The sequence below is a fragment of the Callithrix jacchus genome, chromosome 16 (genome assembly GCF_049354715.1).
Source record: "Callithrix jacchus isolate 240 chromosome 16, calJac240_pri, whole genome shotgun sequence".
NCBI classification, from domain to species: Eukaryota; Metazoa; Chordata; class Mammalia; order Primates; family Cebidae; genus Callithrix; species Callithrix jacchus.
This window is the reverse complement of record NC_133517.1, coordinates 38,006,565-38,031,600: the sequence shown is the minus strand read 5'-3', so window position 1 is coordinate 38,031,600 and position 25,036 is coordinate 38,006,565. Positions and strand designations below refer to the sequence as shown.

Below are 25,036 nucleotides of genomic sequence, written 5' to 3'. Positions count from 1 at the left end.
CATTTCATAGAAGAGAAAATATATCTGGCCAATAACACAAATAAAAAACCAATGAGGACCACAATAGACACTTTTCTACAGCCATTGATTGGCAAATAACAAGGAATGTGGCAATATGAAATTTAAGATTGGACCTTTTATACAGCTAGCAGTGTAAATTGCTACACCATTTTTAGAAAACAATTTATCACTTTCTTAGAGAGTTGGACAGATATATTACTCTAAGATATATATTCCAGAATATCTCTGCACATTTACATACATAAAAATATTCATATAAGAACTCATTACAATAGTCCCCAACTGGAAATCACCTAAATACTCATAGACAAGCGACATGATAGTACTGTGGTATATTTACACAATAAAATGTTATACAGTATTGAACACTGTATAACAGTGTGAACACTGATTCACCACTATGTTGCTTGGAAAAAAGGAATTTGTGGAAGACCATACAGGGTGATACTGTTTTTCTAAAGTTCTAGCAACAAGAACAAGTCAATGCCATGTTGTTCAGGCATAAATTTATATGCAATCCAAATCTACATATATTTTTTAAAATGATGTAATAAGATGATAAATTTAAAATGAAGATAGTGTTTAACTCCTAGGATGGAAGAAATATGTATAAGAAAATGGAATCAGGTATGGTGGCTCATGCCTATAATCCAGCACTTTGAAAGACCAAAGGGAAAGGATTGCTGAAGCATTTGAGACCAGCCTCGGCAACATAGTGGGACTTAGTCTTTGCAAAACAAACAAACAAACAAAAAAAACATTAGAAAAGAAATTAGCTAATTATGACACATGCCTCTATTCCCAGCTACTCGGGAGGCTAAGGTGGAAATACTGGCTTTCCCCAAGAGGTTGAGGTTGCAGTGAGCCAGGAACACACCATTGCACTCCAGCCTGCATGATTTGTCTCAAAAGAAAAAATAAAATCGTTCTCAAAAGAAAGAAAAATAAAGTGGAAGTTCTGGATTCACTTCAGTTATCGAGTTGTGTAATGGGCACATGGGGGTTGATTATATTATTAAAAGTATAACACACATGCATCCATACATAAAATAACAGAAACACAAATGAACCAATGATGAGAGCATGCATTGTAATTAATGAACTTGATTAATCAAATTATTTGTTACTGAGAACAAGAAATAAAAAGGAAGATAAAAGTTATGTGCAAATAATTTATAAAATTAAAATTACAAAATATAAACATAAAACATTTAAATATTAATTTTACTATTCATGAAAGAACTGGAAATCAAAAGTGTCCTTATGAAAGGACTGAAAATCAAATTTGTCTTTGGATAAAAAATTAAATGTTGATAAGATGCAGAGTTGGTAGGAATGCAAATTGTAGAGATTCTAGAAAGTAATTTAACAAATAACCTTTGATTTAGCAATTACATTTCTAAGAACTTACTAGAAGAAAATATTTAAGACATTTATAAGAAATATATTTATATTCTAGAATATTTCTACTTTTAGTGGTGAACATATTTTTATGTCTAACATGTCTAAATGTCTAACAATTTTGGATTTAATTTTGGCGTATTTATAAAATAACTAATATTAAGACTTTTTGAATATAATTTTAGAGTTTTATCCACATAAATGAGTATACTCAAAAGTCTTAAATCAGTTTTCTATAGTTATCTCCATAGAATTGGAGTGTCACCTATTTTAAAATTTTTACTTACCTGTATAAGTTTTATATTTTCATCTAATCATTTTGTATTACTCATTCAATTAAAAATTCCTAAATTTGTTTTAATACTATTTCTGCTTTTAAAAATGGAATCTTGAACCAAAAACCAATTCACAAATAACTGACAATATCACTGTTCTTTTCATTGATTAAGAAAGCTTTATATGATAAATTTAAGGAAGAAAAATCAAGACATGACTAAGAATCATCAATTTATCTAAGGGAACTCTTTTTTTGTCAACAAGAAAAGAAAAAGAGAAAACCATTTTCCCCAAGTGTTATTAGAGAGTGAAAAATAAAATAAAAGCAAATGCCTAGGAGCCTGAACTCTTTTTCAGTGACTATGGAAGTACATAATGGTGAATCAGTGACCTGGCAACACGAAAACTTGAAATTTTTATTGACTATTATATATTAGTAAGGTCTCACCAGGATTTGAAAGAATTTTCAGTTGCTTTGTGATGTTGGGATAGAGTCCTGTATTTCTTCTGCTGCACTTTCCCCTTCTGTATAATAGCACTGTTGAAATTTTTCTTCCCTGTTTTTCACAGTACTTTGCAGACAGTGTCTGCAATACCACTAAACTACCCAATGTATGATTACAAATGAATCTTTCAGAAGAGGCAAGTGCTAAGAACTACAGTTTGAGATCAGACTCAAAATGGTAGGATCATCACATCAGCTCCTAAAACATCATTTAAAAGAATAATATTGCTTAAAGGTTAGCTTGCACACCAAATATGATTCAAGTTGCTTTAAATGTTATTTTATGGTATCAAATTTTCCCAAATTAGAGCTGCTTCTCAGATAGCCTCCAATGATTCCAATCTTCTGATATATTTACTCTCATGAAGCCCCTCCCACATTATAACAAGATTGGTCTGTGTGACCAATAGCATATGGCACAACAGATTTTATGTCACATCTAAGGATATGTCATGAAAGACATTGTACCTTGCTTTTTTTTTTCTCACTGTCTTTCTTGGATCACTCTGACAGAATATAGTCACCAGATCATGCACAACTCTATGGAGAGAACCAAGTGAAAATAAACAAAGCCTTCAGCCAAGAGTCATGAGTGGGTTTTCTTGAAAGCACACTCTGTAGCCCATGGCAAGTCATTAGGTGACTGCACCCTTGCCCAACAGCTTGACTGCAATCTCTTAAGAGATGAACCAGAACCACCCAGCAAAACCACCTATTTTCAGAAACCATGTGAAATAATGTGTTTTTAGTCCTTTGTTGTAATTTGTTATGAAACTGCAGATAAATAATATACATTCCTATATAAGTTTGAAATTGTTTTTAATTACACAACAAAAAATTTCCCACATTTTGGTATTAGTGTTTACAGAAGAGTTGAAAAGAAAAGAGTAGTAGACTATATAAAAATTATCTATTTTGTAAAGATGACTTACCTCTCCATAGATTTTTTTGTTGTTGTTTTCTAGTGATAGAAAATATAAATGCAACTGGGCTGAATTATTTTTTCTAAAATTTAAAAACTATTATTTCATAAATTTAGTGGGCTCATTTATACTTGAACAAGTAGAATGTCACATAGAAATACAGCCAATATCATACTGAATGGGCAAAAAGTGGAAGCATTCCCTTTGAAATCCGGCACTAGACAAGGATGCCCTCTTTCACCACTCCTATTCAATATAGTACTGGTAGTTCTAGCCAGAGCAATCAGGCAAGAAAAAGAAATAAAGGGTATTCAAATAGGAAAGGTGGAAGCCAAATTGTCTCTATTTGCAGACGACATGATAGTATACCTAGAAGACTCCATTGCCTCAGCCCAAAAACTCCTGAAACTGATAAGCAGTTTCAGCAAAGTCTCAGGATATAAAATCAATGTGCAAAAATCACAAGCATTCCTCTACACCAATAACAGACTTAAAGAAAGCAAATCAAGAACGAACTGCCACTCACAATTGCTACAAAAAGAATAAAATACCTTGGAATACAACTCACAAGGAACGTAAGGGACCTCTTCAAGGAGAACTACAAACCACTGCTCAACGAAAACAGAGAGGACACAAACAAATGGAGAAACATTCCATGTTCATTGTTAGGAAGAATTAATATTGTGAAAATGGCTATACTGCCCAAAGTAATTTACAGAATCAACGCTATCCCCATCAAGCTACCATTGACTTTCTTCACAGAACTGGAAAAAACCACCATGAACTTCATATGGAACCAAAAGAGAGCCCGCATAGCCAAGTCAATTCTAAGCAAAAAGAACACAGCGGGGGGCATCACACTACCGGATTTCAAACTATACTACAAGGCTACAGTAATCAAAACAGCATGGTACTGGTACCAAAACAGAGATATAGACCAGTGGAACAAAACAGAGACACCAGAGGCAACACAACATATCTACAACTATACAATCTTTGATAAACCTGACAAAAACAAGCAATGGGGAAAGGATTCCCTGTTTAACAAATGGTGTTGGGAAAACTGGCTAGCCATGTGCAGAAAGCAGAAACTGGACCCCTTCCTGACACCTTACACTAAAATTAACTCCAGATGGATTAAAGACTTAAACGTAAGACCTGGCATGATAAAACCCTAGAAGGAAATCTAGGCAAAACTATCCAGGACATAGGAGTAGGCAAGGACTTCATGAACAAAACACCAAAAGCATTGGCAACAAAAGCCAAAATAGACAAATGGGACCTAATCAAACTCCACAGCTTCTGCACAGCAAAAGAAACAGTCACTAGAGTGAATCGGCAACCAACAGAATGGGAAAAAATTTTTGCAGTTTACCCATCTGACAAAGGGCTGATATCCAGAATTTACAAAGAACTCAAACAGATTTACAGGAAAAAAACAAGCCCATTCAAAAGTGGGCAAAGGATATGAACAGACACTTTACGAAAGAAGACATATATGAGGCCAACAATCATATGAAAAAATGCTCATCGTCACTGGTCATCAGAGAGATGCAAATCAAAACGACACTGAGATACCATCTCACGCCAGTTAGAATGGCGATCATTAAAAAATCTGGAGACAACAGATGCTGGAGAGGATGTGGAGAAAAAGGAACACTTTTACACTGTTGCTGGGAGTGTAAATTAGTTCAACCATTGTGGAAGACAGTGTGACGATTCCTCAAGGCCTTAGAAAGAGAAATTCCATTTGACCCAGCAATCCCATTACTGGGTATATATCCAAAAGATTATAAATCGTTCTACTATAAGGACACATGTACACGAATGTTCATTGCAGCACTGTTTACAATAGCAAAGACCTGGAATCAACCAAAATGCCCATTGATAATAGACTGGATTGGAAAAATATGGCACATATACACCATGGAATATTATGCAGCAATCAGAAATGATGAGTTTGTGTCGTTTGTAGGGACATGGATGAATCTGGAGAACGTCATCCTCAGCAAACTGACACAAGAACAGAAAATGAAACACCGCATATTCTCACTCATAGGCAGGTGATGAGAAATGAGAACACATGGACACAGGGAGGAGAGTACTAAACACTGGGGTCTATTGGGGGAAAAGGGGAGGGCCAGTGGAAGGGGGAGGTGGGGAGGGATAGCCTGGGGAGAAATGCCAAATGTGGGTGAAGGGGCGAAGCAAAGCAAAGCACACTGCCATGTGCGTACCTACGCAACTGTCTTGCATGCTCTGCTCATGTACCCCAAAACCTAAAATCCAATAAAAAAAAAACAAAAAAACTAAGACTAAATATAAAATATTGAAGTCAAGAAATACATAAAAAAAGAAAGTGGTAGAGAAATATTTCATCTTTAATAAACACATCAAGCAGAAACATCAATAAAATACTAAATTGTCTTAAGGTCTGGAACATTTAACATACTTATTTACTGAACCTGATGATTTTCTAAAACTTTATCTTATTCAGTGATAACACAAGGCTTTCTTCTCTTAAGATCCATGATAAGGCAACAATGAGGATGTATATATGCAGAGATAGAAAGTAAACGATAACAAGTGGAAAAATTGCTAAAGCTAAAAATTTGACCAATCTTGGCATACTCTTTTCCACTAGCCACTTATTTGAGACATTACAGCACATCACCTCTATTGTGAAGTGAGACATAAGATGCGCATGTGATGTGAATTTATCTCCAAGAATATTTCTGCTATCAAGCCATGAATTATCCAACAAGTAGGATGTCTACACAATTGGGTGTTCATTTATCAAGGTTACAATTCTTCGCATAAACCACATGTATTCCTTTTTGTAGCTACTGTATGGAGGAGCTTTTTTTCTAATAAAGTTTAAAGAAAAACATCTAAAGTTTGTAAGAAATATTAGAGCTTTAGATATATCTGACTTTCTTGTAATATGAAATATAAGTTTGATTAATAGCTTATACCTCTACTGTGCACCACAGTCTTGGCTGAATATCCCAGTAGACCATTAATGGAGTGGGACGGAGGTCTGGAGATGAGTGTTTGTGAAATAGACTGCATATTCAGAAAGCACTGCAGGATTTCCATGGGCCATGGAGCAGAAATATAATGATCTTCTCTCATATACATCAGGCAGATTTGGAAAATGAAATTGGCATCGCAACACAATCAGTACTTCAAAGTAATTTACCACCACCACAGAGCTTTTAATATAGTCACAATATTGCTCTGTCTTGTGATGGCTCAAAAAGTCTGTTTTGAAAGGGAAATTGAATTATGTATTTTCTTCAGCATGCCAAACATTTGATGAATCTATTATAATCTAAAAGCTAGGCATGTCAGAACATTAGTGTTGACGTTTAATAGCATAGCCCAGTCCCAGAAAACTGCTTATATAAAGCTTGTTTAATAAAAACTGTTATTTTTCAAGTTTTTATTCACTTTATGTAGAATTTTGCAGATTTACTCTTTTAAATACATGGCATTAACGAAAGAAAAAAATATTTTCACTTTGAAATAGAGAACACAAAGATAGTTTTTTAAAGAACAAGCACGTGAAATTTGTATATGTGTGTGTAAGACTGTCTATATATTACAAAAAGTAGCAAGAACAAAAAATAAAGGTAGGAATTTAAATTACTCTTAAATACATGGCATTAAAGAAAGAAAAAAATATTTTCACTTTGAAATAGAGAACACAAAGATAGTTTTTTAAAGAACAAGCACGTGAAATTTGTATATGTGTGTGTAAGACTGTCTATATATTACAAAAAGTAGCAAGAACAAAAAATAAAGGTAGGAATTAAAAAGTGTAAACACTAATTGTGAACTAAACTAGTCCAAAGCTTTCCAGTCCTCTGTAGAAGTCATCTCAGTTCCCTGTATGAATACACATGATCCTAACCCAAATACCATTAATTCAAGCATTGTTTGCCTTTAACTGTCATTATTAAGCATCCATGACTTAAATATTTTTTATTGTGATTCAACCATTCAGAAAAAAATAAAATGTTTGTATTGTAGACATAAAGGAAAGTTCAAATATACCAATGGAATTAAACTCTAAACATATAACCAGGAGTCCTCAACCCCCAGGTCCAAATAAATGAATCAGGATCCAATATCCAAAGCTCTCTCTTTTGTTTTAGTAGGTTTTGTTTTGCTACTGTTGTGTTTAGTGTGTGTATGTGTGTGAAGGTGGATATAAATGTGAGAGCCCCAATTCTACACGCATTGTTGCTGCAAAGATTTAAAGAACTAGAAAAATTCCTAGTAATCTTTTGAGTTATTTTATAGAGAACACAGTTTATCTGAGATAGAGAAAATGTCTCATTCTGAAATGAAAATATGGCTGGTTTTTAAAATAATAATATTGAACCCATAGCTGAAACAGCAATAAAATCTATTTTTGCTGGAGATAAAATGTAAGATAGAATTGAATTTGAAATATAGTTCATTGATTTTTAACATTGTATCTCTCGTCCAAGAATTGTAAAATGAAACTAGATTCTAAAATATGTAAAACTCAGCCATAAAGAAGTGAATCAGGTGTTTCAAGGTTAAAAATAGTTACAAGATCAGAGATTCTGCAAATACAGATACAGACATAACCCAAATATTCCAGTTATCCCAAATACAGCTGACCAAGCCTGTACATATAATTCACAGGAGACTTTAAACAAGCAACAACAACAAAAAGAAACATCAGCAAATAATAAAAGCAAAAAATGGACCTAACCAGATGAGATGGCTGATTTTATTTGATTAGGCCATGGAGTACCCAAATATTTGATTAAATATTATTCTAGGTATGTCTGTGGTGGTGTTTCTGAAGGAGATTAGCATATGAATCAATGGATTGGGTAAAGCATATGGCCCTTTCCAGTCCGGGTGATCCTTACCTAGTCCACTGCAGGCCTAAATAGAACAAAGAACAAAGGCTGGTATGAGAATTTGCTCACTCTGCCTGCCTGTTTTCAAACTGGGACATCAGTCTTCTCTTGCAATAATCCTGAAACATATATCAACAGCTCTCTTAGATCTCAGGTCTTCAGACTTGGAATGAAGCTACACCAGCTACTCTTGGCTCTCCTGCCTTATCTTCATTTGCAGTCAAGAGATTGTGAGTATTCTCAATTTCCACCATCATGTGAGCCGGTAAGCCAATTTCTTACATATATTTTTCCAATGGTTCTGTTTCTCTGAGAACCCTGACTAATACATAAAGTATGAGCCTTAAATTATTAAAATATCTGAGGTTTAACCACTTTCCTGTTGCAACCACTAATTGGCTAGACAACTGCGTCTATTTTTAATTTTTTTTACCACACATTATGGAGCACCTATGTATGATGCTAGATTATGGGATTCTAAAAATTATTAATATTGAACCATTTATATGAGGAAGTGGGAAAGACAAATAACAGGTAAGATTTCTTAAAAAGCAAATGCTGTAGGTGTTGTGATAGAATTAAAAATATTAAAGACTTGAAATATTAGCACATACTGACAAGTAATTCTGGAATTTAAATTAGTAATTACAATTAAAGTATAACAAAAGCATTAAAAACAGAAATACAAGCAAATAAATCACCATTTATTTGATAAACTATATCAGGTTTCATATTAACTACTTTCCAAATGCTTTTTTCCTCTTTATGAGGAAGAGAAAACCATTTTCCTCATTCAGCAGAAGAGGAAACTGAGGCATAGGTTACTTGAATGAGGTTGCTTAGTTAATAAGTGGAAGAGCCAAGATTTTAACCAGGGATGGACTGAATCTTAAGTTCACTTGTTACACCATATTGTTTCATTTTAAGTTCGATTCTACAATAATCACATGATATAGCTGATATATTAAGAAAGAAAGCTGATATAACTAAAAGGTTATATTACTAGAAACTCACACACAGTACCAATGTTCAAACACCAAATATGAACCATGTCAACTGCAGGTATAGTCAGTATTTTTAAAACTTAAGCAACATGCATACATATGTATTGCTGATGACATGGCATGCACTGAAAACTCTGTGGATGACTATGCTCCATAATATTACTAGTTATTACCCTTCCATAATGCAGCTGTCAGAGTTCTAAAATAAGCAGAGCTTTCAGAGTTTCATTTCTTATTTCTTCATCCAGCTGAGCCGTAAGTGTTATGAATACATGTGGGAAAATAGAGAAGCTTGATAGATTTAGAAACAGGTGTTTCAAATGAAAGCTAAAGAAACACAGCAAACTCTGAACCCTTAGTAAATCATAAAAGCAGCCTTTTATATTACTGCTATGGTTTGAAGGTTTCCCTTCCAAAATTCATGTTGAAACATGTTACACATTGCGGTAGCATTAAGAGCTGGGGCCTTTTGGGAAATGAATATAGCATCAAGCTCTGCCTCATGAACGGATTAGTGCACTATAAAAGGGCTTGAGGGAACTAGCTAAGGCACTTTTACTCTTCCACTTTTCCACAAGGTGAAAACAAAGTATTCATCCTTTTCTGTTTTTCTGTCTTTTATCATATGAGGACAGGCAAGAAGTCCCTTACCAGATGCCAAAAGCTGGCACCTTAATCTAGGACTTCCCAGTCTCCAGAGTTGTACAGTAAATCTCTGCCCTTTATAAATTGCCCAGTCAGATATTTTAGCAACAAAAAGAGACTAAGACAAATTAATGGATATTTTTAATGAAATTTTAATTTAAAATTTAATATCAAATTTGTTGTTATAGCAACAAAAAGAGACTAAGACAAATTAATGGTTATTTTTAATGAAATTTTAAGTGTGAGCTCCTGGAGAGAGAACTCAGTTTGAAAAAAAGCCTAAAAATGGAGACAAAAGCAGTCCTGATGTAAACACACCAAACCTAAAGCTAACCACCAGTGACTGCACAAATCTAGCCTGAAATAAAACTCAGTTCCAGTGAGCACTTTATCCTACTTTAAAACAGCAACACTTATGATTAAAACAAGAGGATATTTTTCAACAGAACAGGGAAGTCATTCATGGAGTCTTTGTCATATACCTTGAAAATTACACTAGAACAGTATCACTGGTCTTCTGATTCAGTATTTCAGTAATACAACACAGTTGGAGCAGCAGCTACAAAATACATTCCCAGTCCTAGGCTATGTACTGCAGAGGGTCAAAGGTAGTTTAGTAAGAGTTTATTACCTCAAAGGGTTTCCAAAGCATAGAAATAGAAGAGACAAGAGTACAAACCATTATAAGAGACAAAACAATAAATCCATTAGGAAATGTAATTTCAAAAAACATTAAAGAATAAGTTGATTTTATCCTCTAATGATAAGTTTGAGGAGAGGTGAGGCAGCCAGGCAAAAAAAAAGGTGAGTCAACAAAAAGGAGTTGGAAGTAGGAATGCAAAGCCTGTTGGGTTGGTGTTATAAGTCATTGAAAGTCCGTTTTCATCAGAAAGATATGATGAGAAATATACATTATAAATATTTATTTGACAGCGGTGCTGGAGCAACAGATTGGAAAGGTGAAAACAGTAAGTTGGCTGGGCACGGTGGCTCACTCCTGTAATCTCAGCACTTTGGGAGGCTGAGGCGAGCGAATCATGAGGTCGAGAGATCGAGACCATCCTGGTCAACATGGTGAAACCCTGCCTCTACTAAAACTACAAAAATTAGCTGGGCATGGTAGCACATGCCTACAGTCCCAGCCACTTGAAAGGCTGAGGCAGGAGAATCACTTGAACCCAGGAGGCAGAGGTTGCAGTGAGCCAACACTGCAGTCACTGCACTCTGGCCTGGATACAGAGCTATACTCCACTGAAAACAAAAACAAAAATAAAACCAGTAAGTTGTCATGACGGTCTATACAAGCAATCTGTGGGGACTAACTAAACGTGAGAGGAGAAAATCTTAATTCTGGCAACTAAATGGATATGATCATTAAATCTGAATGTATAAGTAAAGATACCTATAATACTTGAAGCTGGGACAATTAAAATAATGTTGTAGTCATTAACCAAAAATTATGTAAAAGTCAATTAGATGAGTTAGCTTGGTGAGCAAAGATAAATTTTTGACAATAGAGATTGAGAACTTGGAAAAGTAGATGTTTTCTATTCAAAGATTCAAATAGGTTTGGGGCTGGGAAAAAGTGCAGGGTTGAGTTGAGAATTTGGTGAGACATCACCAGAGAGACAATTGAAGTTGTGAAAGTAGACACATTTATAAAAAGAAGAGGTATGATGTTAAATGAAGTATGCAGAAGGAAATTGAGTTATATTTATATTTATTTAAGGGACAGAAAGAAGAAGTAAAACTAGTAATTAAGCATACAGAGTGTCAGATAAGTAGGACTAAATTTAGGATCCTACAATTTAAATGTAGCAACATTAAGGCATAAAGTCTAATATTTTTACCACGGCTTTACATGTTTCAATTTAATTAATACTCTGAACCATATTAGGTTCTGTTTAAGCCTTAAGCTTAAGCTTGCTACACCTTGATTTCCTCATCTATAAAATATAAATAATAATAACAAATTTGTGGAGCTTTAAAAATGTTAAATGAGTTAAAGCAAATAAAATTCTTTGAACAATGCCTGACACATAATAAACATCAGCTAGAGTTTTATCATTACAGTTTACATTATGAATGTTTAAACAGGCAAAGGATCAAAGAACTGGTAAGGGAAGCCAGAGAGTGACATGAAGGAGGTGATGTTCAACAGTATCAAAAGCCAAAAAAGATTATAATTAAGAAAATACAAGTAAGTTTGTCATTAAGAAGTTCACTTACTATTATCCAGTGAGCTATATCATTGTGGGAGCAAAACAGAGAATTCAAGTGCTTCAAGAGAAAAGTATGCTATCTGTATAAATGTATAATTTCAGCATGCTTTCAGAAAACTAACCATTCATGTTGGTGAAGCTCATTAACTTTCCCGTGTTCTAAACAAAAACGTGTATGCAGTTTCTGTGTACCCATACCACAGCATCAGCTACATTATATTGCAATTAATACTAAATACAAATGCATTTATATATCAATGCTTTAAGAATGAAACAATACCGTTATATTCCGTGTACCTAGCACAGTACAGATCACATAGGAAACAATGAATAAATGCCAAAATAATAAGTTTAAACATAGATAATGCATTCAGACAAAAGCAAGTTTGTCACCATGGAGAAATATGCAATATTAAATTAATAAAATATAAGTAATCTTTGTTCTGAAAGTACTTTTTATTAACTTTACTTATCTTACTTATCTACTTGTTTAACTTTACTTATCTTACTTATCTACTTGTTTAAGCCAGACTTTTAGTGTCATGACTGTGTGGAGAACTTTAGCAACAGAAATGCATAAAATCCCCTTTGGAAGAAACCTTCATGGTATAGTAGCAAGTAGGCATTTTCTTTATTTTAAGATGACATCATGGCATGTCTAGTTCCATAGGCATGGATACAATTATCTACTGGTGTATTCTTAACAGGGGGTTGCATGCTGTTAAAATGCCATGACAGAACTGCAAAACATATCTGCTGTCAACCCAGACAAAGGTCCCAACTGCCACAATCTCTCAGACTGCAGCTCAGTGATTCTTTTATAATTGGCCTGTAAGTCTTTCGCTGTTTTTAGATGAAGAGTAATTTGGCTAATTAACAATTTTGTGGGTTCCTGTTCTCTAGCTGTAAATGAAAATAACTCTTTTCTAGTTCATTTGAGATAACTTAAAGCAGCTTTCGTACACATGGACATAGAGATGGGAACAATAACCACTGGAGAATACAAGACGAAGGAGGAGGAGAAGGGGTCTATGGTTGAAAAACTACCTATTGGGTACTATGTTCCCTACCTGGGTGATGGGTTCAGTAATACTCCAAACTTCAGCATCAGGCAGTATACCTTTGTAACAAACCTCCACATGTATCCTTTGAACCTAAAATTTGGGGGGAAAAAAAAACTCATGTCTGAAAATGGCTTTATACACTTTACCAAAATGAATTCAAAGAGTGGACAAATGTTTTTGTGTAGTTAGAGGAGACTGAGTTTGTATATAAATAATGATATATGTAAATATAACAAGAACATTTATTGAGCATATAGGGTACTAAGTGCTTTGTTAAAAACTCTAAGGTATAAAAATATATTGCTTAGATCTTATCTTCAAAGAGTTTACTATGAACTTGAAAGGGAATCACTACATATTTAAAATTTTACAGCAACTTAAAACATATTGTCATATATACATTTATACCCTCATCATAAGTTCTCTAAACTTTGTCAGTGATCTCCAGATTAGTCTTTCTTCTGTCAGTTTAGTCCAATTCTTTGTACCATTTATAGAGGAGCATTCCAAAAATACAGATTATATGTGACTGCTCTAGATTGAAAGCATAATTTCCTGGCACTATAAGAGAATACAATCCACCTTCTTGGGACATCATACAAAGCACTCCACAATATGGCTGTTGGCAACCTTACTATTGCCATTTTACAATCCTATATTTAATGTCCAAAAACACTTAGTCATAAAACTCAAAGTTACATAAGAAAACACACTGTTTGTTTTCTTAAATGTCTTGGTTTATGCTGTTTCCTTTATCTAGTATGTCCTTCTGTCCACATGGTAAACTTTTGTTTTTACTTCAAAATGCCATGTAAGTGTCACATCTTTCCCCAAAGAAATATGAGAATAGATTCAGAGTGCTTATTTTCTAAGGGTTTATAATTAGTGGCATGCGAGCAAAAGTTTATCAACCACCTCTCAAGACTTTTTTTAAAAGTCCCACATTGTAGCAGTTGTCAGACATTTCCATGGTGAAAATATGCCCAATTGGCCAATTTTAAGCGACTAAACTGGCATTGCTGAACAGGAAATTCAGAAGAGATGTGTCATTGGCTTTCCCAAACCAGTGTGAGCTGGCTGTAACCCACTGCTGGTTATAATCCAATAAAGATGCCTGCAATTTATAGATTACAAAACTCTCTAAATTAATTAACCTAACACTGACTTGTGTGCTACACTTGTAAAAAAAAGTGCTAAGTAAAGCCTGACCATTTATATTTTAAAATCTTGATATCTAGCCTTCTAATCCCACATAATCTCTGTCAAATAACCCCTCAGAATTAATCAGAATATAATTTTACCATTTTTTCAAATTTCTTCCCATCCTTCCTCCATATGATAGATAATAAAAGTCACCTGACTGAAGGAACCGAAAGTCAGTGTTTTGGGGCTGATATCTGATGAAAGGAAGCAAGATAATTCCACTTTAGAGCTTTGCAAAAACTCTTCATCACCTTGTTTAAAATTTGAACATGTATTCCTTGAATCTAAAAGTTGGAAGAAAAACACTCACGTCTGGAAATGGCTTTTCACACTTTGCCAAAATAAACTTAAAGAGTTGACAAATGGTTTTTGTGTAGACAGACAAAACTACCAAAGTTTATTTAAAAAAAATAGATAATCTGAGTAGCCTTGTATCTCTAAAGAAATTAATCATCTAGTTGAAAAACTTTCTCATGTACAAAACTCCAAGTAATTCACTTTCAATTCTACTAATCATGCAAGGAGGATATGTTACAAATTCAACATAAATCTTCTAGGCAACTGAACAGGAGAAGGTACTTTCCAAGTATTTCTAAAGTATCACCTTTGAAACGGTTTTGCTCTGTGTCCCCACCCAAATCTCATGTTGAATTATAATTCCTAATGCTGAGGGAGGGAGCTGGTGGGAGGTGGTTAGATCATGGGGATGGATTTTCCCTTTTCTCATGAGAATGAGTGAGCACTCAGGAGATATGATGGTTTAAAAGTGTGTGGAAATCCTCCCTTCGCTTTCTCTCTCTCCCTCCTGCCACCATATGAAAACATGCCTGCTTCCCCTTTACCCTACTGTCATGATTGTAAGTTTCCTGAGGCCTCCCCAGCCATTTCTGCTGTACAGACTGTGGAACTGTGAGTCAGTTAAATCTCTTTCCTTTAAAACTTAGCTGCCCAGTCTCAGGTAGTTCTTTATAGCAGTGTGAGAATATACTAATACAACCCTGATTCCAAAACCACAACTATTACAAACTACATATAAATAATTCTCATGCATATAGATATAAAAGTTATTGCCAAGATTATATTGTTATCAACTCTCTCTCATATATATACGTATATATATACGTATATATATATACATTATATACGTATATATATACACACATATATATATACATATATATATATACACACACACACATATACACAGTCTCTCATACACACACACACACACACACACACAGTCAAACACACATAATGAGGTTGTTTTATCTCAGGAATTTAAATATGGTTTAAAATTTTTAACTAGTCAAATGTAATTCACTGCATTAACAAACAAAAAGAGATAAGCCATACAATCATCTGGTTAGCTGAACAGAAGGGATTTGAAAAATATTTAATATCCATTAATGATAAAACGTGCCAACAATGTAGAAAGAGAAACTTACTCAATCTGATAAACACATCTACGAAAAACCTAAACTTAATGTCATACATAGAGGTGAAACACTAAATGCTTTCTCCTCTAAGTTCAAAAATAATAGAATTCCACTATCACCACATGCATTCAACATTACACTAAAATTTCTGAACACTGACTACGAGAAGCAAAAGGAATAAAGGATCCAGATTGGAAAGAAAGAAATAAAACTATATTGTCAGACAAGATGATAATCTATGTAAAAAATCAAATGGAATCTACAAAAAAAAAAAAAAACCTAGAAGTAAAAACTAAGCGTAGCAAGTCTGCAGAATGCAAAATGTTAAAAAATGTGTTTTTAAATATTATCAATGATCAAGTAAAGTTTGAAGATTAGAAATGCAATACCACTTACAATAGCAGTAAAACCTGGAAAATGCTAAGAAAGAAATCAGACCAAAACTCATAGGTAACATTCTGTACATACATTGAAAACTAAAAGTCTTCCTGGGAAAAATTAAAAGAAGACCCAAATAAATAAAAACATATATTTTGTTTGTGGTTCAGAAGACACAATATTATCAAGATGTCAATTCTCTCAATTTGCTGTATAACTTCAAAATAATATCAATCAAAATTCCAAAAGGATTTTTAATACATATTGACAAACAGATTCTAAAATTTATATAGAAAAGCAAAGTAAATAAAATAGTCAAAACCACTTTACAAAAGAAGCATAAGGTTGGAGGACTAATGCTCTCCAATTTCAAATTTTATTAAATGGCTATATTAAATAATGCAGTGCAGTATTTGCTTCAAAATAAACGAATATACTAGTGGCACAAAAGATTGGGTCCAGAAAAAGACCCACCCATATACAGACAATTGGTCTTTGACAAAGGGACAATGGCAAACCAGTAGAGAAAGAGCAGTCTTTTCAAGAAAACAAGTGGATACTTATGAATAAACACACAGTCTACTGGTACCCAAAAATTAACTAAAGGTGATTTATAGACTTAAGTGAAAAATATGAAAGTATAAAACTCCTAGATGATAACTAAAAAGAAAACTTTCATGACCTAGGATTTACAATACCAAAACTTGATCCATAAAATTAAAAGTTCATAAATTTAACTTCATCAATATTTAAAATATCTACTTTTTAAAATATATTGTTATGAAAATGAAAAGTCAGATGAGAAAATATATATGCAAATGACATATATATACATACCTATATGTGCATACATATACATATGTGTGTATATGCATGTGTATAGGTATGTGTATATTCCTTCTATCTGGCTTATTTTTTCATTGTGTGTGTGTGTGTGTGCATATGTCTGTAGAAAAGAGTTGCACTCAGACTATATAATGGACTCCTAAAAGTCAACATTAAGAAAATAAATAATTCAGTTAAAAAATGGGTAAAACATTTGAATGGACACCTCACCAAAGAAAACATAGAGATTACAAATAAACATGTTAAAACATGCTGAAATTATTAGTCATCAAGGATATGCAAACAAAAACCACAGTGAGATACCACTATAAATCTTTTAGAATGGCTAAATTAGTCTGACTGTATCAAGTGTTGTCAAGTATTTGGAGAAATAAACTTTCATTCACTGCTGATGAAAAATGTAAAATGATACAACTTTGCAAAACAAACTGGCAGGTTTATAAAAAGAAATTAAACATGCATCTAACACATGATGCAGCAATTCTAAGCCTAGATATTTACCCTCACACACACAATTCTATATAAAGGAACATATATCTATATAAAGATTTGTATAAGGATATCCGTAGCAACTCTTTTAATATTCAGAAGATGGAAATAACCAAAATGTGCCTAAACAGGTAAATAGATAATCTAATTGTGGTCTGTTCATACAATGAAATGCATTCAATAAAAAGGAAAGTGCTATTGACACAAGCAAAGACGTAGATAAATCTCAAAGTAACTACACAGAATTTTAAAAACCAGGCAAACAAGAGAACATATTGAATGATACCATTTATACAAAATTATTAAGAATATAAAATAGTATATAGTGAGGGAAATCTCCTGTGGATGAATGTAGGGATATTATAATGCAGGAGGTGTGGGAGATAGTGATTATTAAAAAGCTACAAGAAAACTTTTTGGGAGTGATAGTTATTCATCATCTTGATTACAGTGATAGTTTCATGGTGCATACATATGTCAAAACTTAGCCTATTGTATATTTTATGTATATGCCATTTGTCAAATTCATTATACTTCAATAAAGCTACTAAAAAATAGATAAGGGAGGCTGAGGCGGTGGATCACGAAGTCAAGAGATCGAGACCATCCTGGTCAACATGGTGAAACCCCGTCTCTACTAAAAATACAAAAAATTAGCTGGGCGTGGTGGCACGTGTCTGTAATCCCAGCTACTCAGGAGGCTAAGGCAGGAGAATTGCCTGAACCCAGGAGGAAGAGGTTGAGGTGAGCCGAGATTGCGCCATTGCACTCCAGCCTGGGTAACAAGAGTGAAACTCCATCTCAAAAAAAAAAAAAAAAAAAGTAGATAAGGGTGCTACTAACAGTGGTAATCATTCAAACAGAATGATTTAGAAGGATAGGTAGATTTAAAAGGATGGGAAATGAACAACAAGTGGAGTTTTGATTGTGCAACAGTGTCCCAGGCATGGGAGAGATAGTCAACTGCCCTCTTTCATGGTAAAAAGTATGGATTCCACAGATGACAGTCAATGAGACTAAAAAATCATTCATGAGACAAAGAAGGGGCATGAGAGACAATTTTTTGAGGCAAAACTACATTAATTGGTTTTTCATAAAGAAAACTTCCCAACAAGGTGGTAGTGGTCTTATAAGCAAACGAAGTGAGCTATCAGGGAAAGAGAAGGGGGCTTTACAGCATAAAGACCTGAGTTTGAATCTTGTATAAACTAGTCAAGTTACCATCTCTTCGGCCTTGATTTTTTTTAAGTCTGAACAACTATAATATAATAAGTATCTCATGAGGCCATTGTGAACATTTTTAAATTGTCAATTTTTTTCTTAACCTGAGCAGAAGGGAAGACAGCGCTGATGAGCAACAGCTATAGAATATATTCAAAATGCTGGCAGAGCCTCAACCAATTACAGAATCAATATGCACAAAATTTGAAAATATATTAAGGACCCATTTCCTCCAATGATTGGGGTTAGCTTTCTTGAGTGTTCATGATGTGTGAACCCTGAATACCAATGTGTCTACTGAGTTAAGTCCCATGTGAGCTTCACCACGGTTCACAAGACCATCCCATTCTATTTTAATCTGCACTACAATTTACCACTGGGAAGAGAATCTGCCAGCAATCACCACTGCCTTTTCTTTGGACCCTGTCTTTGTCTTTGGCTGATGTCATGACTCAAATTAAAGGAATCTCCTTTCACTTTTTCTAATGCTGTCTTCAAGTAAGTATCACAAGTGTTTGTGATTATCAACTATCATACTTCTCCCACCAGAATGAACTTAGATTATACATAAGTTTACAAAGTACTTTTCAAAATTGTGATTTAAGCACCCAGTCCACAATTGAGTTCATTTATGTATCAATGCATGCTTTCTTTTTATACATCCTCCTTCATACTGACATGCTTGAAGTAGTAACATTCATAGCAGTTGAGCTGAACCCATGGGTCTAAGAGAAGTTTTGGTGTAAAGAATCTTCAAGAGTCTTTCTTATGTCATGCTCTAGTTTAGAGTCATTTTTCAGGTCTAGACACCTGGAACTTTCTTTTGCTGTGGTTTCAATGGCTACATCTGCTGCCACATAGCCTATCTCTTGGACATCTTGTTCATGACTGAGTTGGGTATAGGACATAATCTTCCCTACTGTTTCCCTCCTTTACACTTTTAGGCCTTTCCTTTTTCAGGCCTTAACTCTAATCAATAAACAGATTTGTGAAATTTAATTTTCATGGGAAAATGATAAAGATTCATAGTCCTAAGTACCTGTCTCCTGTCCTGAATGATAACTAGAGACCCCACTTTTAATCCTGAAACTGGAAGTCACCAAACCTTTTACTACTTGTCCTCTTATTCTTCATGACAGATTGACAAATCTTCCTGAAGGGTCCTTCCTTCTGCCACAAGAATAACCGTGGAGCAAAAGAGAAGTTTCCCTTTGTCCCCAAGTGGTTGAGCTGCATCTCTGAGGACTTCCAGATGAGCAGCCTGATGGACAACTGTACTGGCTTTATATCTATCTGAAAATGATCTAGTTTATGCATCTTCTCACAAATAATAATTTTATTCATAGTATTTCATCACAGTCATGATTTTACATTTCCAGCATTATTATTTAATTCAAGATATAATATGCACATTTTTAAGAATAGGAAGATTGTCTCCTTTTTTTCATCTGTGTGTCACAGCATTAGTATAGTTATTGGCCTACAAGTTTTAAAAAATGTTTGCGAAGAAATGACAAATAAATGGAAAAAATTAATAGTATGTTCAATTATAGATGAACCCAGAAGTGGTTTGATATGTATGTTTGGGTGAAGTATTGTTGAGAACAGAATGTATAAAACATTGTTTGAACTGGGAAATAGAATAATAAATAAATAGCAGAGGGTACAAGAAAGTTGGCATCTCAAGAGGGAATAAAAGAGAAACAGAAAGCTGAGGTAAAGGGAGGGAGAGAGAGGAAGAAAGGGGGAAGAGAGAGAGAACACACATATATTCTCTTTAGCAATTGTAGGGTTTTTTTATGTTCCATAATATAAAACTATTTGTTTTACTTATTTTTATAGTAAATTGAAACTTATTCCAAGTATTACTCATTTATTATTAAAGAATCTATCCCAGTAATCCTATAATAGACAAAATAAGACAAAGTACTTATTCCCTTATTTTGCTTCATTTTATTCAAAATGGGTTAAGATGAGATAAAGGAAAGGGTAGAGAAGAAAAAAATATATATGTATTTTTTATATTGAAAGAGTGAAATCTTGGAAGGAAGTATTTTCAAGAAACAGTCATCAGTAGAGTAAGGTTTAAATCCAACTTTTGACATTAATTACTTCAGCTGCCTTGGGGAAAACACTCAAACTTCACTGCACTCAGATTCTACAACCATAAAAATCACAGAGCACAATGAAGGTAAACTCTACCTTGCTCTAAAATGTACACTCGGCTTCTCATTGTGACCAGTGAAATTGTCAAGAGTGAAATATTAGGGGTGAAAACATCCCAGAATCTTTGGATTCAGCCCAGTATGTTTCTGGCTAATTCATTAGCACTGCATTATAAACTCCTGATAATGCAGTTTATTATTTTTGCAGTATATTGTACTGGCACATTTTCAATTTGTAGTTTTTATTTTCCTCCATAATAACCCCTTGAAATAATTCTTAATTTAATGGAAAGAGGACTGGTCTAGCATTGGAAAAATAAAGTTTCTAATCCTTCTACCAAAGAGTTCTGTAATTCAGGAAAATAATTTCACTATCTAGAACTAAGTTTCATTTTTTAATCACAAACTTATCCCTTTAACAAATACTTATTGAGTACCTACTACATACTAGGCAATGTTTCTTCATCAGCAAAACTATATTTGACTACACAGTTCTGTATATTCCAAGGTACTTTCCAGTTCATGAATACAATGTTATTCCCTTCTGTTTCTGATTATATTCCGTTTCCCTAAACTACAAATTTAAGGTTCGCCCTTAAGAAGTCATCAGAATGATGACTGATCATTTCTCCAAATATATTCTATTTCATCCTTAATATTTGGAGGCTGGTTTCCACTTCCTCCTCTTTCATTGCTTAGGGTTTACTTCTGCATTCTCATTCAAATTCCCACCAGGCCAAGCTCACTGGGCGCATCATTGCAAGACCAAAGGAAATGGTACATTCAAAAGTAATTTGAAAACATAAAACACAGCTAAAAATGAGTGATTATTACTGCCTCCAAACTCAAGTGGTAAAAGAAAAGCAACTAACAGAAACTCCACAAATCAAATGTTTCTGTTCAAAACTATCCAGTTTGTTCTTATGTAATTCACTGGGTTTAAAGACAGGTGCCAAGACAGTGGATGAAGTTCTACACCACAGTTTTACAAAAATGCACACTAGTCTTAGGAGTACAGCCTATTTTGAGAAAATATTGATATTCTACTAAATAACTATAATTTCAAAAATTTTAATTAAATTCCATTCTAATTAAACTTCCTTAAAATTTAATGTTGATTATAAAAAAAAAAAAGTCTAAGTTTCAACCTCTCAGAAGAAAGCTGATCATATTTGGTTAAATATATAAATCAGTTTGTGCTCTCAGTAGTATTCTTTTTTTTTTTCTTGAGATGGAGTTTTGCTCTTGTTACCAGGCTGGAGTGCAATGGCACGATCTCGGCTCCCTACAACCTCCGCCTCCTGGGTTCAGGCAATTCTCCTGCCTCAGCCTCCTGAGTAGCTGGGATTACAGGCACGCACCACCATGCCCAGCTAATTTTTTGTATTTTTAGTAGAGATGGGGTTTCAACATGTTGACCAGGATGGCCTCGATCTCTTGACCTCATGATCCACCTGCCTTGGCCTCCCAAAGTGCTGGGATTACAGGCTTGAGCCACCGCACTCGGCCCCCTCAGTAGTATTCTTTACTTCTTGCCTCACAAGGAAAATAGCAAACATCAGACAACAACTCTCTGAATTTCCTATTGCACAGCTGCAAACAAATCTGCTCCCATTCCGGTCCTTCCTTCCTGTGTCCCTACCTTTCTTCCTTCCTTCCTTTGACTTGCAGTGTTCTATGTTCCATGCTTTTTGTGAACTGGACAAACCAGAGCTGTGCATCATACATCCTCCTAATTGTTCACTCATCTGACTTTATCAGTCCTCAGCACTTCATCTTGTATCTTTAATATTTCTTTCCATGATGGCTCCTTCTAGTAAACATATTTGAGAGCCTTCCCCATTTAAACAATAGCTTCTATTCCCCCAGCCACAGCCCAACTTTTTATCTTCCCATAATAGCCATGCTTCTTAAAAGAATTGCATATCATCACTTATTCACTCTAAAATAAACAGTGTTTAGGTTTTTGTTCCCACCATACCCACAAATCTACCCTCACTTCAAGAATCCACCTTGATTGCTAAATCAAACAGGCAATATTCATTTGTCTTGCCCAAATTCTCAGAAGCAATTGCCATTTTTGACCACTACCTCCCCGCACCTCCTCTATTCATGGCTGTAGAAACAGCATCTTCTCCTGGCTTTTCTTCTTTGGTTTCTGTATCTCCTCCTTAATAGGTTCAATATTTTCTGTTCATGCCTTGAATATCATCTGTTCCACAACTACTTTCAACTTTTTTTTTTCAATCTTAACACCTTCCTTGTTCATGGCATCAAATCCATAATGATGACTCATAGTTCTAAATATCTGGCCTTTGCACCCTCCTGACCTTCAAACCTACAAATATCTATTGAACATTTTAACTTGGATTTCCGATGGTATTCTCAAAATAAACCTGTCATTCACTGCTTCAAACAATCTCAGTACTACACCAGATCTCCTTTCAATATTTCTTACCAATTCTCTTTTACAGTTTCTGTGCAAACTCACACAAAGGTGGGCTTTCAATGGCAGGACTTGCAGATCCTTGAGCCACTCTACCCAGAGGTGAAAGGATAAGAACTTCCTCTGAGATTACCACCTCAATCACCCGCACAGCTTTTTACCAGTGACTGTGAGCAAGAGTGTAGAGAAGCCTAATTGCCTTGCCTTGAGGCAGGATATCTCTAAGACTTCATAGTCCAGAAATCTCATTTAGGAACTTCACCTGAGACTGCATGCTCACTGAGCTTCTTTTCACCTTCCTTATTTACTTCCTCCACTTCCTTGTCAGTCTCTTATGACAATACTTTCTCAACAAACCACTTTCACGTAAATGTTTTACTCAGAATCTCCTTTGGAGAACTCAAGACACCCTATCACAAAGACTTTTCATTTTTTTCCTAGTTTTGGTTAATGGTATTATGGTTATTCTTTTTTTTTTTTTCAAGTTAGAAATTTAGGAGTACCAGCAGGTATCTTAATCTGGATTATTAAAAATATTTCAACTTGTTCATATTATACTCCCCACTCCTGCTCATTAGTAATATAGAGCTAATTAAAATTCCCAGAATATATCAAGCTCTAATTGTAATGTCATACAGCATCCCAACCAAGCCCCAAAACATAACCACAATAGTTAAATTCCTTTCCATGCTTCTGTGAAATGCTGCAGCTTTATTAAATAATATTATCTGCCTGAATTCTCAAGTTATAGAGAAAAAAGATGTATTTGGGGTGCAAGAAAGATCTGGTTAGTGACAGGGCAGTGACTTTGACCTGTCAGAGAGAAATACAAACTATATGTCTTGGGTGAAAGAGAAGGAGTTGGTGTTTGTTGTTCAGAAATGAAAGTTACATAGACCAGAAAGACAAAGTTGCCCAACATTCCATGTGTGACTTGGATCATGGTGTATATGCCAGTAAGTCCCTGAAAACTATAATCATTGCCTAAATATCAGCATTAGTTTGATGTGCTAAAACCAGAGGTACCCCAAGGAATCTCAATATTTATTTCACCAAATTTGGATTATCTTGTCTAAATACTCTGCATTTCATCTTGATGTTTCTCTATTTCATCTCAATTCTTCCCTCTTCCCACACTATAGGGAGAGAAATGAAATGAGAAAACCAAATAATTGGAAGATAATATATGTAAAACTATACTCACCTGTACCTTACATTCATTTAAAATTAAACAAACAACCACTATATGCCAGACATCATGCTAGATGCTGCAGATACAGTAGATAACAAAAAGGACAAGGTACCTACCTTTGTGATATTTATTGTGTAAACAACTAAAGAATAAGTTTTCCCTTTTGTCTACCTCCAACTCTCCAGTGCCTCAAGTGTATGAGACAACACTAAATAAATTTAAGTTAATGAATAAATAGACTCTAATGGTCCTTTATCAGCATGATACAATAATACATCTTGTGCTTTACTGTAGAATTCATTTCTAATAATTTTTTTAAAATTATACATTACACTATTGCATTATCCAATCCCATGCATTTAACATGACCAAAGAAAAGAATCATTACTGTGACAGAAATAAGCTATTATGCTATCAACTACTATCCCTAATTAGATGTACATACTTCCTTTTTAATTTTCTCAGTGCTTATTCAGAAAAAACTGTCACTGTAATTATCACTGACCTTGATATAATCCTCCCTTCAAATAAGGTACACCTGATGCATCAGTTACCCTAAATTACTAAACTCTCTATGTAATTGAAAAGTAAACAATCAACAAAAATAATCTATTGAATCATATGACCAAATATGCAAAAGTGTAAGTATGCTTTTCCTTGGCTGCTAAAGATTGCAATTTATTTGGAATTTCCAG

At 34.3% G+C, this 25,036-nt stretch overlaps 1 protein-coding gene across 5 annotated transcripts in view; it reads right to left on the bottom strand.

The window, feature by feature from the left end:
* LOC108588667 (uncharacterized) overlaps positions 1 to 25,036 on the bottom strand; it is a 708,321-nt gene that overhangs the window by 71,220 nt on the left and 612,065 nt on the right. For all 5 annotated transcript variants that reach the window (XR_013527909.1, XM_078352723.1, XM_078352724.1 and 2 more), the window contains one exon: positions 12,972 to 13,055. Coding sequence is in view for 4 of the 5 variants with exons in the window: in XM_078352723.1 (XP_078208849.1) it covers positions 12,972 to 13,055 (84 nt within the window). In the remaining variant the exon portion in view is untranslated. The remainder of the gene's footprint in view (positions 1 to 12,971; positions 13,056 to 25,036) is intronic.